The sequence below is a fragment of the Amphiprion ocellaris genome, chromosome 7, assembly GCF_022539595.1.
Source record: "Amphiprion ocellaris isolate individual 3 ecotype Okinawa chromosome 7, ASM2253959v1, whole genome shotgun sequence".
Taxonomy (NCBI): Eukaryota; Metazoa; Chordata; class Actinopteri; family Pomacentridae; genus Amphiprion; species Amphiprion ocellaris.
The window spans coordinates 28274245-28287473 of record NC_072772.1 but is presented as its reverse complement, the minus strand read 5'-3'; the positions used below and the strand labels follow the sequence as shown (position 1 = coordinate 28287473).

At 39.1% G+C, this 13229-nt stretch overlaps 1 protein-coding gene across 2 annotated transcripts; it reads left to right on the top strand.

Annotated features, from left to right (window-relative positions):
- Window positions 1-22: 22 nt before the first annotated feature.
- Window positions 23-8653, top strand: LOC111571535 (protein sel-1 homolog 3). 2 transcript variants are annotated; one of them, XM_023274753.3, is made up of 23 exons: window positions 23-179; window positions 275-749; window positions 978-1104; window positions 1223-1344; window positions 1430-1545; window positions 1626-1687; window positions 1787-1919; window positions 2010-2145; window positions 2261-2398; window positions 2548-2753; window positions 2836-3015; window positions 3460-3579; window positions 4622-4762; window positions 4886-4948; window positions 5031-5204; window positions 5290-5417; window positions 5503-5586; window positions 5677-5767; window positions 5882-5969; window positions 6046-6155; window positions 6261-6388; window positions 6481-6583; window positions 8289-8653. In XM_023274753.3, exons 1-23 carry the CDS (start codon window positions 126-128, stop codon window positions 8376-8378), a joined length of 3069 nt encoding a protein of 1022 aa, XP_023130521.2. In that variant the 5' UTR covers window positions 23-125; the 3' UTR covers window positions 8379-8653. The 2 variants fall into 2 exon arrangements, with proteins under 2 accessions (XP_023130521.2, XP_035806135.2); XM_035950242.2 differs by having other exon boundaries at window positions 2010-2169.
- Window positions 8654-13229: the final 4576 nt, after the last annotated feature.

The window sequence follows — 13229 nt, the reverse complement described above, 5'->3', positions numbered from 1 at the left end:
AAATATTTACCTAAATTTCAACCTAGCTGAGGTGGAGCAGGATGAGATCCGGATCTTGAGGCTCCTTGTTTCATTGCAGCTTGAATGTCTTTAATGGAAAGATTAATGAAACCACAGAGCGGACCATGGATTTCCAAACAATGTACAAATACATCTGTCAGTTTTGCCTCAGTATGCAGGTAGGAGAAGGTTTATTTTCACCATCTCTAACACACTAATCCCTCCTGCTTCTAACATATGTCATTAGCAACTCTGAATGTCTTGTTACTTATAGATTGTTTGGGGTGTAGATGAAGTGAGGCTCCTGAATCCTCCAGAGGAAGCTCTGCCGGACCACCTTTTGGAAACACTCTTCTCTTGTGATGAACCTGCCACAGTGCAGCTGGACTCTATTGTATCTTTTGAAACAGGCTCGGTCTCCACACTCCTGCTAAGACAGTGGACGTGTGTCCCTGGTGACCCTAAAATAAGAACTGTGAAGCTGAGATGGCCAGATTGGCTGGTGTATCAAGCTGACGGGATTGTTCCAGACTCTGCCTGGGTGCTGAGTTGTATCCTTCGAGCCTCGGTCAGATACAGTGGATCCGATGATACTGAGGGCTCCATCGCAGCTCAGGATGTGGCAACATTGCAGCCTAAGCCCTTCTTTAGTCGTCCTGTCAAACAGCATAGGCTCTGTATAGCCTGGAGCACACAAATGCTGCAATTAACTCAACAGTTTTTAAAGAAACAGTGTCTTTTGGAACCAGGTAAAGTTGGGGAAGTGAGCTTAAAACTAAATATGACATCTCAATTCCATTTTTTTTGTTAGCAGCTTAGCATTAGAGAACAATATACTTAGAAAAAGAGTGGATGATACAGATTTCACAACTAATATTGGATAATCACGTATTATATATTTTTTACAAGATGGTTATGGAATAAAAACACTGCTTTTCATTTTCTAAATGCCACCTTAAACTGTTCATGTCATTTAGAAACAGTACATTTGCTGTCTTCAATTTATGCCTCAACTGGAGAAAATTTTGGCATCACAAAGAGCCTGGACCCCTATAGAAGTGAGGTCCTGGAGTACTTGCGAGTTAAAGCCAATACTTTTCCATGGTACCACCATCAAAGTTACACCATACATAACCCAGCTTTCTTATCAATCATTGCAGATCTTATTTAATGTTAGTTAACCAAGTGTTTACTCATTGTTTTTTGTTTGTTTTTTTGCTAGGTGTATGTTTTCCATCTGGATATTTGTAACTAAATACTGCCAAGAACTCATGTGTGGCATTTTACACCATATAGACTCCCATAATAATTATGCCACACCAACAGTGTTCCTCACAGATTCAGGTATAATTCAGATTTCTCTCTCACCCCTCTATTATCATATTATCTATATTTATACAAATCTCTCACTATTGCCTCATAAATACAGGCCAACTACACATCCAGGTGAATGGAGATCCTGGGAAATCCTCTGCATTTGTTTCACCATTCAAAGTGCCTTTAAGTGAGTGGTGCCGACTCAACGTGGCGTTGCACGGCAGGACAGTGAGTAGTCTCTTTGTGATGGAGAATGTCATAAATACGTGCATAATGGTAATGACAAAAACAAACTTACTGCTTCTCAGGTGAGCATCTCCATGGTGTGTACTTACAAGGAGCAGAGAACAGTTCGGTTTACAGAACATACGTAAGTCTACTTTTCACTTTTAACAAAATTACTCAGCTATACAATCAAAAATGAAACTGCACTTCAAGAGTTCTGTTTATCTGTTAACATATCTTACAGGTGGGGACATGATGTTGTGTTAGATGACACAGAGGGATATTTAGTGATTGGTGGAGGGAAATATATCCCAGGTGTGGAGGGGTATTTTGGACCAGTGGTGTACTATCGCAACAGAATATCACCTTACAGCCAGGTAATGCTGCTAACTTCTACTGCTGTACCATTACTGTACTGCAGCTGAGCGCAGTTTTTCTCTGTATTTGATGACTTCTCTCTCCTGTAGTCTGAAGCTGCTGTTCCAGAGGTGATTAAGAAAGTGAACCTGACCGGATGGCTGCAGACCTGTCAGGGGTTTCGCCTAGAGATGAATGTGAAGATCAGCGGTTATTCACTCAAGGCCAAACAGAGGACAGAGTCTGGTAGTGGGCTTATATTTCCACTAGGTGGAGCTGAAATAACTGTTTAAAGGATTCTCTAAAACCTTTTGAAAGAGCTGCTGAATGTATAAAGCAGTACCTGTGTTGCTTTTTGCAGACACATGTCTTGATGCTTTCCATCAGTGGATGGTGAAGCAGAGACTGCCATCAGATTCCCAGTGTGAGCAGTGGGAGGCAGCTGACCCTCACAGAAAACTTGCTGCAAAACTGGTCAAGTTACTGGCTTTCAAATACGGTAGGAGATGACAAAATCTTGGAATCTAAATTTTCAAATGATAATGTTTGCCTGCACAGCATGAGCTTGAAATGACTGCTCATTAATGTCTGTGTCACTAAACACATTGAAGACAAACCACTGAAATAAATTACATTTCTGACTTGCAGGCGGAAGAGCAGTTTGCCTGGCAGCTGTGGGCAGAGCACTGTACTCCTTATCGCTTCATAAGCTGGTCAGAGGGAGCAGCAATGGCGTGGTCAGCAGAATATTTCCAGTGCTGCTCCAAGCTGGCTGCCTAGCTGATAACCGAGCTCTGCACATGTCGTCTGTGCTCTGCAGCACTGGACTGGGAGTCCAGAAACAGCCCGTTAAGGTTCGTCTTACTGGATGAACCGTAGCTCTGGTTAATATGTCCAGATTGTTTATATTGTCACATGGCCCTGTGTTTGGTGCAGGCTTGGCTCTTGGCCCTGCTGGCTGCCCAGAACGATGATAGATTGGCGCTTCTTCATCTGGGGCACCTGCACCACCTCGGACTACAAGGTCTCCCTGCAGACCCAGATCTGGCCTATGCCTATTACGCAAACATTGCTAAACAGACAACTGTAGACCGTGAAAATCCCACTCCACAGCAGGTATGTATGCTTTAGTAACTGGAATATATAAAGACATTATAAGAGCTGCATTTGTGCACTGCTGTATCCAGACAGTATTTTAAAAACAGAGACTTTGGGGGCACTCAAATCTAATCTGCACATTTTCCTCTCATATTATGAACCTTGGATTTATTACAACATATGAGGTCAAATGCAATGTGCTAATAAATGTTCTGCTTCTCTTATTGCGGCTATAGTTTTCAGATTTACATCATCAATAACTTTACCTTTGTCTCTGCTTTTCATATAATAACAGTATGATAAAGGTGTTTTATTACAGCTCAGAAAGGCTTTTTGTTTCATTCAGAGCACAGAGCTGCATTCTGGACTATTTGTAACTATTGTAGGAAAGAATTAAACTTTCAGAAAAGAATGCTCTTGAACCTTAACATCTGTCTTCTCTTTTTTCTATTCATTTTTTAGACATTTGTTGAGGCTGTTTACTTGAACAATGAAGGAGTACTGAATCTCCAGACCAATGAAGATCACCATATATTCCAGTGGCTCAAACTGCAGGCACGCAGAGGAACAGCTGAGGCCGAGGTAGGCCACTGCCACTGTCAGTTGTTCTTTATGACTCTGTCCGTATGTTTGCAGTTGTAATTCTGACCAAATTCCACACCATATTTGCCAAAATGTAGTCCCAGGCCTGCAAGGAACCTCCAACATACTTCATTGTATGCTTGTAGACACTCGTCCTTGTAGCTCTCTTTGGCTCTTTGGTGAACAGCCTCCTTCTGTTGCAGCTGTATATTTCAATTTTTTTCTATTCACCCGTCCAGAGCATTCATGCATAGGTGAGTCGGATGGCTTTGCTTTTACAACTGAGCATTGTATTTTCCATAAAGAACACTGCTGACCAGACTTGTCCAGAGTGTATGTGGGTAAACCAAGGTCCTGCTGGTTTCTGCTAGTTTTGAGCTCACGGCGCTTCCTGACATCTTCCTCATTTCTTTGAGCTTCTGGAAAAGAGCTTGAACAGCACATCTGAAGTCACCTGTCTGCCATGACCTTCTGCCTGAGAGAGACCTTGCAGATGCAGAATAACCAAACTGAGTCTAGCTGCTATGCTCGCTCTTGCCATGACGTAGAATTTCTAGATGACACTCTCTCCTTCAGCAGCCTCACATTTTTCCTACGTCTGACCCTCACTGGGTTTTAATCCCTCGGCACAGCTGCTTCTCTTCCGGTTAATGAGTCTGGTTCAAACTACTTATTATGTTCATTAGCACCTGCTTGGTGTAATTGTTTATTCACACTCTGGGCTACTTGCCTGAAAATTCCTGCAGTGTTTTAATTTGTTACTCTCTTTAACATCATGCAACTATCTTATTGGAATACTTCACTGTTGGCAAATGGAATGTTTGAAAATCTAAATCATGAAATCAGAAGATGTAAACTAATTATTTAAAGAAGCTAAAACCTTTGCAAAATGATATTAATTAATAGAACTCCTTACATTTTTGTTTTTCTCTAGTGTTTTTTTTCTCTAGAATGAGAAGTAAAGAAATCGGCCAGATAAGTAAACGAGATGAGAGAATTCAAACGTATAGTTTTAAGTAATAATCCAGCATCTGTCTTGCAGCAAGCTATCGCCCGCATGCTGTTCTGGGGTCAGCAGGGAGTTTCCCCAAACATCCAGGAGGCTGCGAGACACTACAGAAGGGGAGCTGTCCAGTTAGAGGACCCAGTCTCAATGTATGATTATGGGATTATACTTTTGCAGGTCAGATTCCCATCTAATGTACAATGAGTAAACATAATTAATATGTTAATTTGTACCCATACCTTTTGTTGTTAGCATATAGTCATATCTGCTTTGAATAAGTATCAACCTTTTTGTTTGTAGGGACAGGGGGTTGAAAAAGATGTTCCAAAAGCCATCTCATTCCTGAGGAAAGCAATGGATCAGGTTTTGTTTGGTTTACTGATAATTACTACCCACTCAGAGTTTGCACACCCCATACAGCTTCTTACAATAATCTCCTCTTCAGGGTTTTGTTCCTGCAATCAATGCCCTGGCCTGGTACTATGAGCAATTTAAGCAGGACTACAAGCAGGCGGTGCAGCTGTGGGAGCAGGCTGATCTCCTCGAGTGTCCAGAGGCTGCTTTTAATCTTGGTGTCATGTACTCACAGGGTCTGTATCCAGGAAAAGCTGCCAACCAGGTAAGCTAAACTGTAAAAATGTAATTTGCCTGAAAACTAACACTAATCTCTAGTTGTCAGAGTGAATCATTTGTCTCTCCTGCAGTATATGGCCTATAAATACTATCTGAAGTCTGCACAGAGAGGACACATCAGAGGAGCAACTTTCCTCGCTAACATCTGGACCACTGGAATGCCAGGCTTTGTCAACAGACGTCCATCAGATGCTGTTTTGTGAGCTACTTACCCTTTGATTCATTTCACTTTCCCTACATATTCCCTTGTGTTTCAGCTGAAATGTCTTTTTGACTGACTGCAGGTGGGTAAAGTGGGCGGCTGAGCACAACGGATATTTGGGCAGTGTCTTACGCAAAGCCTTGGATTCATATCTGAAGAATGACATGTAATGTTTTTCTCTATTAACACTTGCCACGATCCTGATGAGACAACTAGGTAGCACTTAGAGGAAGTTAACGTTCTGATTTTGCTACAGGTTCAGTTCACTGTTATATTACATGATGGCTGCCGAACTGGGATATGTACCTGCTCAGTTTAATGTGGCGTACCTGTGTGAACAAAATATGGTGAGTTTTAGAGATAAAATTTGTCTCTGTTAGCTTTCATTTCACAGTCATATTTCTGTTTTATTCACTCTTTCACTTATTCTTAGAAACTGTTTTCCCTTTGTATGTCAACAGGGAGGTTTTCTGGATCCTGTTTATGGATTACACTGTATGTGGAGGTATTACAACCTCACAATTCAAAGTCAAGATCCTGACACTTATGGTAAGTCGCAAGCATTACATTCAATTAAATATCTGCAGACTCATGGAATTTGCCTGTAATTCTATTATGTCTGCAGCCATTATTAGGATGGGTGACCTGTTATATGACGGACATGATGACAGGCAGAGAGACTTGTTTTCTGCCGCACAGATGTACAAACTGGCAGCATTAAGGAAAAAGCCACAGGTCTGCAGCTTTGAGATTGATTTTAATGCAGTGTATATTCTTTTCATGTTTGTGTTCATTCATCATTGTATGTTTGTGTAAGTCATGCTTTTTTATCTTCCACAGGGATGGTACAATCTTGGCCTGCTAGCTGAAGAAGGCTACAGGCTGCCACTGTCTATACTAATTGACCTTGGCCTCTCAGAGTTGTACCTGGCAGACAACAGTTTGCTTCTAAGTGCTTTGTACAAAAGGTATGTTTGAATAGTATATGTATGTGTACATCAGTTTATTGTTTAACATGTCCATCTGTAGGAATCTGGTCCATTTTTTTCTCTTCCAAAAGATGCAGAGATTCAGAAGATGCAGATTCATACTTGCCTTGCAGTCTTGCCCTCTTCCATGTGTATCTACAATCATTCCAAAAAGACTACAGAGCTGCTGTTAAGGTTAGTGTGATGTGTTCATTTGTTGCAAAATGCCTCTTATTAATTCAGTAATCCTAATAAAATCTACCTGCTCAACATTTCATTCACATATGCTATAGAATATTTAAAGAGTCCACATTATGCCATATATATATATATATATATATATGTGCAGTTTTCTAATTTTATTTGTGGGATCTACCAGAATATGTTTACATTATTCAACTTTTTTTTTAATCTAGTTGTTTTTCTTGTACTGTACACTCCTGTAGGAGCTCTTCTCACCCTCTGTCTGAAACACTTCATTTTAGCTGTTGTCTCTTGTTGAGTGTGTTCGTTTTTTAAGATAGAAGACAAACTACTTCTCTCCAATTAAGCTGTTTATTTTGTAAATATCAGTGTCTCAAAAGAATGTTGTACAAGGACCTTCTCTGTTTGGCACAGCCTCCCAGAAAAGGATAAAGTCTGATATGAACAGAACATTTTATACAGTATGGTGAAATGTGATTGGTTATAAAACGCAAACATATAATTCAAATATTGAAATGTGATTGGCTAAAAGTGGGGATAAACCGTGGTTTAGATTTAGCTCTTCCATTAGTTGGTGCACAGATATGTCCATATCTCTTGGCACACGATGTATCCAATCCACAGGAGCAGCACCCTGTAGAAAGAACCTCCTGCAAACTTCTTCCTGCTCTCTACCGGCTAGTCTTATTCCTTTGTTAGCTGTGATGTGATGCAGCTGCTGCTGGTATCTCATAGGGAGGATTATTATGGCTTCCACTCTTAAACAACCTTGAATTTAGCAGTTTCAGTACAATTAGTTGTTACCTTGTAAGGAAATAGGAATATACTATGAAGCAAAACCAATCTCTCTATCTTTTTGGTGTGTGTGTGCGTGCGTGTGTGTGTGTGTGAAAACACTCTTTGTACTGATGTGTGTGTGTGCAGCTGTAACTTTCCAGCTTGACCTGTCTGTATCCATCATGTATTTAACCCTTCAGAGCCAGGGGTTAATGCTCTCTCTCTATTCAGGTCAACACAACTCGTACATTAATTACACAACAAATGGTTGTTAATATCAATATTGTATTACTCATATGTGATATCAATTTCAGTGTTCAGCTAGCAGTGCCTTAAAAAAGTAAATCCTAACACTCTTTAAGACCTCCATCCCAAACAGCGTTCTCTGATTGGTCAGCCTGTCCAATTATTTACTGTAACTCCAGATCTCAGTGTAACTCCGAAACAATGGCTCGTTTTAAGCCTGCAAAGGTAGCCAGTCTAGTCACAGACTAACTTAGAACTAACACTGGCATCTTCATGGCAATGTTCAGTGACACCCGCTGACAAAAAGCATGGCTGACATCAAGTTGCTCAGCTCCCTTACTCCAACAGAAACCATTAAAATATTAAGGTCAAGACCATACAGTATTATTTATTCCATAAATTTATCTGACTAGATTAAATTAAGTCATGACTATTACAATGAAGAAATTTTTGACCACATCCAATTTTGAGCCGTGTTTTGGTCCTTTTTGTTGATTGTTGCTGGCTTCACTGAGTGTTACCATGGAAACTGTCTTCTGTCATTTTAAGTTGGTGGGAAGAGAAAGTCCAGTCTAAAATGTATTTGTGAATCTGGCCTCAAGTCAGCAAACATATCAGTAAAAACTCACAATACTGTAATATTTTATGAACTCGCTTGTGTTGTCTCCCACAGTTCTCCACTGCTGTTGCTGTGGTTGCTGCTCCGACTCTGCTCTTCGTCATCATTGGTTTGCTCAGAAGACGCATCCTGTCGCTTAACTAGAACCAAGATTCTTGTGAGGACTTGACAAACCGAAATAAAAGATTAAACGGCAAAGTCAACCTTCACCGCAACGGCACAGCAATATTTGTTGTCAGTTTACTGTTTTTAATGGGATTACTGGAAAGAACAAAAGTGACTGTTATAAAACTGAATATTTTATAAATTATACTAGTTTTTGTACATGTCTGTGATGTTTTTGATATGTCAGTTTATTACTTTTCATTTTAAAAAAAAGACTTGACTAAGCAATAAAGAGTCTGAATAAATGTCATGAATCCTGTCAGCTGATGACTTCAGGTAGTTAACATTGCCTCTGGTCCACCATCAGCACTTTACACTTCAAAGTGCATCAACTTACACATATATGCTGTACAGCTTGCATTTTAAAGATAATATTTTGATTTGAATACCTCTGAGAATACTAAATGCATGCCCTCAGTATGCTTTCTGTCAGTCTGAGGGCTTCCAGTACCTGAAGGGAGTTATGAAATGCCAGGAAATGCCATCCATAAAATACATGCAGCCTACCCTATACAGTCATAATATACAATGTTTTGTTAAAGACTTATATTATGAAAATCTCACCTTGAGTGAAATAAGTGGTCAACACCATGGCTGAGCAATTGCATCTTGAAATTGCAGTGTACTGCAGTCTCAAAAACATAGACTGAGACCTCTGACATTTCATATATGTCATAAATCTAAGGGAACAATTCTTTATACATGTTGGGAGGGACTTTCTGTATCATTACCCTTCTTCAGAATAACTTTGCCGTTTAAACATGTGGCAGAATTACTCCAATATTACAACTTGTTATGGTGTAAAGAGTAATTTCACAGAGTTTTAACAGAGCTGGTGTGCTGAGCTGCAGTGAGTGGGGAGGGGTGGGTGTAGACAGATCCTAGGACTTCACTGATCAATGCATTATAGAGGAAGCAGTGGTTTTAAAGCAATAAAGGATTATTTTAATGGGGAAAAAAATCTAAATATGTAACTTGAATAAACAGATGAGTTTTTCAAGGCTGAATTAATGACTGGAAATGGACTTTAAATGTGTATACTGGCTGGTTTTTTTTGGAAACTGATACTTACCAGCAGAGTAGTCAGGAGAAAAGTCAATCCAATACTATCAGCATAGTATACATGGAATGTCAGGAAGTGTTAAAACATGCATGTAAGCATGTAACCTGCCTAATTCAGTCGTAATACAGCTCTTTCTTATAATTATAGAATTTTATTAACAAAATACTTACTTGTTCCCCTCCCAAACTGAAATTGGGGCTCATAACATTGTGATTTTCAGAATGTCTGTTTTATTTCTCTACTATCCTGTTGTAGATTCTGGTATTTAATATTTTCACATTGGTGTTTTTTCCCAGCAGTATAAAGAGGCATTTAAACAAAGTTCAGGTTAAGAAATAACATTTATTTCAGTTATTTAAACTGAAAGAGGAGCCTGCAGGATTATGAGCGACATAAATTGACGTGATGACGTCAGCACGCTACACACCTGCGCTTAATACGATTTATTAACAGCGCGAGACAGCAAGTAACGTCTGTTTAGGCTTTTCAAAAGTTAGCGGTTATCTTAATGTAAAACAAAAAAAGTCTGCTGACAAAGAGAAGCTGAGAAACAGGTGAATATTCCATATAGCTCACACTTACAGCAAATGAAGTTAGTAAACTAGCGACCTTGTTAACAGCTAACTAACGAATTTATTTCAGGGCGTTTGTCAGTTTGTGCCTCTCGTGGTTAGCATCATGCTACGTTGGGCTTCAGACGTAATAATTTTGATTATTTTAAAAGGATGTTGTTTGTAGTGCAATGGGAGGTTATTTAAGAAAAAACAAACGAAACAACAAAAAAAGACACTTACCGTTGTGTTAACGTTATTTACAGAAACTTCAAATAGTCTTACAGCCATTTAGATGAAAAATATTCCACTCATCCAACTATCAATATTTTTAATCCACTTTAAAGTTTTACTTCTTCTTTATAAAACAAACAAGATTAATTGACAGAAGCAGTGCAGTTTAAACGGATTACAAACAGGGTATATGGAAGCAACTTATCTCAATTTTAACAGTTTTCTCTAACATGATGCCAGTAAATAATAATCTGTGCAGGTGTAGCTAAACGAACACACAGCTCAACAGGTTTGCAAATATAATGTATCTCCTTAGTTGAGAATCTGTGCTGCTCATACAAAACATGGTCAGGACATGAATTGGTGAAAAGGTGACACTTTTCACAGCTGAAATCCTCTAAACCCTGAACTATCAAGGGAGCAGGTTAGCTGAGTAGCATTAGTTACCATGGTGACCCAGCAGGTTAAAGAGTGACACTTTTGTGACTTTGAAAACTTGGCTTTCAGCTCAACATATCTCCATAAACCATTAAATTTGCTTCATAGTACAGCCCTCGGGCACCAGCGACTATATGTACAGCTGCAGTACCTTGTGTTTTCTATTTTAAGGAATGATTCTGTGAATTTAAACTGTGATGGCAGCATATGACTAATGTCCTGTTTTGGACCGCAGCATGTTGTCAGCAGGGTGACTGTCCGTCAGCTGTAGCTGCAGCAAAATTCTTAAAACCTTAAGGGTTTAATTATCTGGGGGACCTTTGCTCTGACCTTCCTGGTATCAAAGGCAGTGACAAAATAGTGTTAACAGCTAACGATTTATGATTCAAACTGTAAAATCATTTGACTGCATTAGAAACACTGCTGAAAATGGTTGGTCAAATGTAGCTACCTGGCAGTTAAATACATTAGTTGCCTCAATAATCTAATATTGCTGCTGTTTAAAATACTTCTGCATCAATTTCTGTCAGAATGTGCTTGTGTGAGACATTCATTTCTGAAGTAGAACTTCTCAATAGAAAAAATAGCAAAACCATGGTTAGACTGGAGAACTAGGGAGTGTGTATGTTCTTGAGTTTTAAACCAGTGCATTTTGCAGTTTAGTCACAGATTTTATCTCTTTGAGTGTCGTCTGCTGTCTAATATTGCTTTAAGTGTTTGAAAAGTAACATAATTACACGCTATCCAATTATTGTTGCTAGGTTATGTAGTGGAGATGCTCCCTAAAGGACCTTAAACATATCTGTACTGCAGTATTTTATAACTTAATGCAGAGGCCAATATCAGTATATCTGTGATAAGCCAGTGTTGTTGGTATAACACTATATTTTATTGTCAATATTTTCTTTTATTTAATACAGTTGCATCCGTCCACCTCTCATCCACTGATTAAGAGAAGATTTGTTTACACAACACTTTTACTCTGAATTTCAAGTGTTTTCTGCTGTGTTGTGCATATAAAGGCTGTAGTTTTTGTTGGTCAGTGCTTCAAATAGATCCTACAAAGATTGTGATTTAAGTGCACTGCAGCCAGGCTTGTGATTTGGAGCTCAAAAGCAGAAATGTGGAGGGAATGAATAGAAAAGGAAACAGCAGCGCTGAGGGAATGTGAAATCAAATTAGTTTAACTGTGCGATTTTTACATTGCGCACACTGCCTTACCGAGAATGCAGCTCCTGACAATGTACATTATCATTGCAATCCGTCTCTCTTTTCCTCTTCTTCTCCCTCCTATCCGCTGCTTTTCTTCTCCTTTTCTATTTTTTTCATTTTCCCCTCCGTTTCTCTCTCTGTCTTTTACAGAAGCGCTATTTGGCTGGCGAAGGGACAGAGAGCTGAGCCAGTTGTGAGCGTCGAGCCGAACCAAACAGGGGAAACTCACTCCGGCAGCGCTGAGAACTCGACTCGTTCGTGGGACATTCAGCAGAAACGCAACTCGGAGGAGCGGACACTGTGCAGGTACTTTGTGTGTCTGTGTGGGTGTGTATTTATGGGTTTGGGTATAAAGTCGTCATCTGTAGCTCTAAATTATGACTTATTCATAGTCTGGTATTAGATAAATGAGAGCATTTCACTTCAGCATTGAAGACCTGCAGTATATTTTATTCAGACTGTTGTTTTGAGTCGCCGCATGTTTTAAAAGTTAGTTTTGACTTCAATGAAGCATATTTAGAGAAGGTATTTGTAGGAGGGTGTCTTTATTGTATCAAATAAGTCTTCTTTTACCTGCATTATCTTTAAACAGCACATGCTAAATTAATTTCTTGATTTGTGTTGAAACATGTTTTTTGGGTTCTTTCCTATGCCTTCAGGGGAATCACTAGCTGAGTAGTTTTCAGGTCAATAAGCCAATTTTTTTGCTCTTAATAAAAATTGAAAGAGATTCTGGAACAAAACCGAGCATTTTTGCAGTTTTGCTTAAATCCTGAGTGACATGATGGATATGGTAATTGAAATGATGTGGTTTTTGAGTTAACAGACTTGCATGCAGCAATTGTTGTGCTGTAAGTGTAGCAATTTAAAAAGGTTTAGCAATAACAATTAGCTAAAAATCTGCAGTATGCTGTAGTAACTTTAATTTAGAGATGCAGTTATGTTTAGGTAGGGAAAAAAAATCCCTCTGCTTACCTTCATGTTGCTCAAATGCCTTGGTTGGATGCCAGTCACAATTTGGGAAATTAAGGAAAATTGAGACTTATCTAACACAGATATTGATTTAAAAAAAAAAAAAAAAGACTGATTGGTTTTTCTAAGCAGGTAAACAATCACAACAGCAGAATTTGACTCGTATTTGAAATGCTAAAAAGATCCCAGTCACTTTGATTTTTCCACTTGGATTTCTCTTGATTATAGTGGATCAAGTCAAGCTTTTAATACCATTAAATATTGAGCTCTCCAATACTTTTGTTGAAAGGTGTGAAGAACAGTATTTTGCCATACTGATGTGACGTAATGGCTGGTGATCAAACATAATATCTGTTGTTT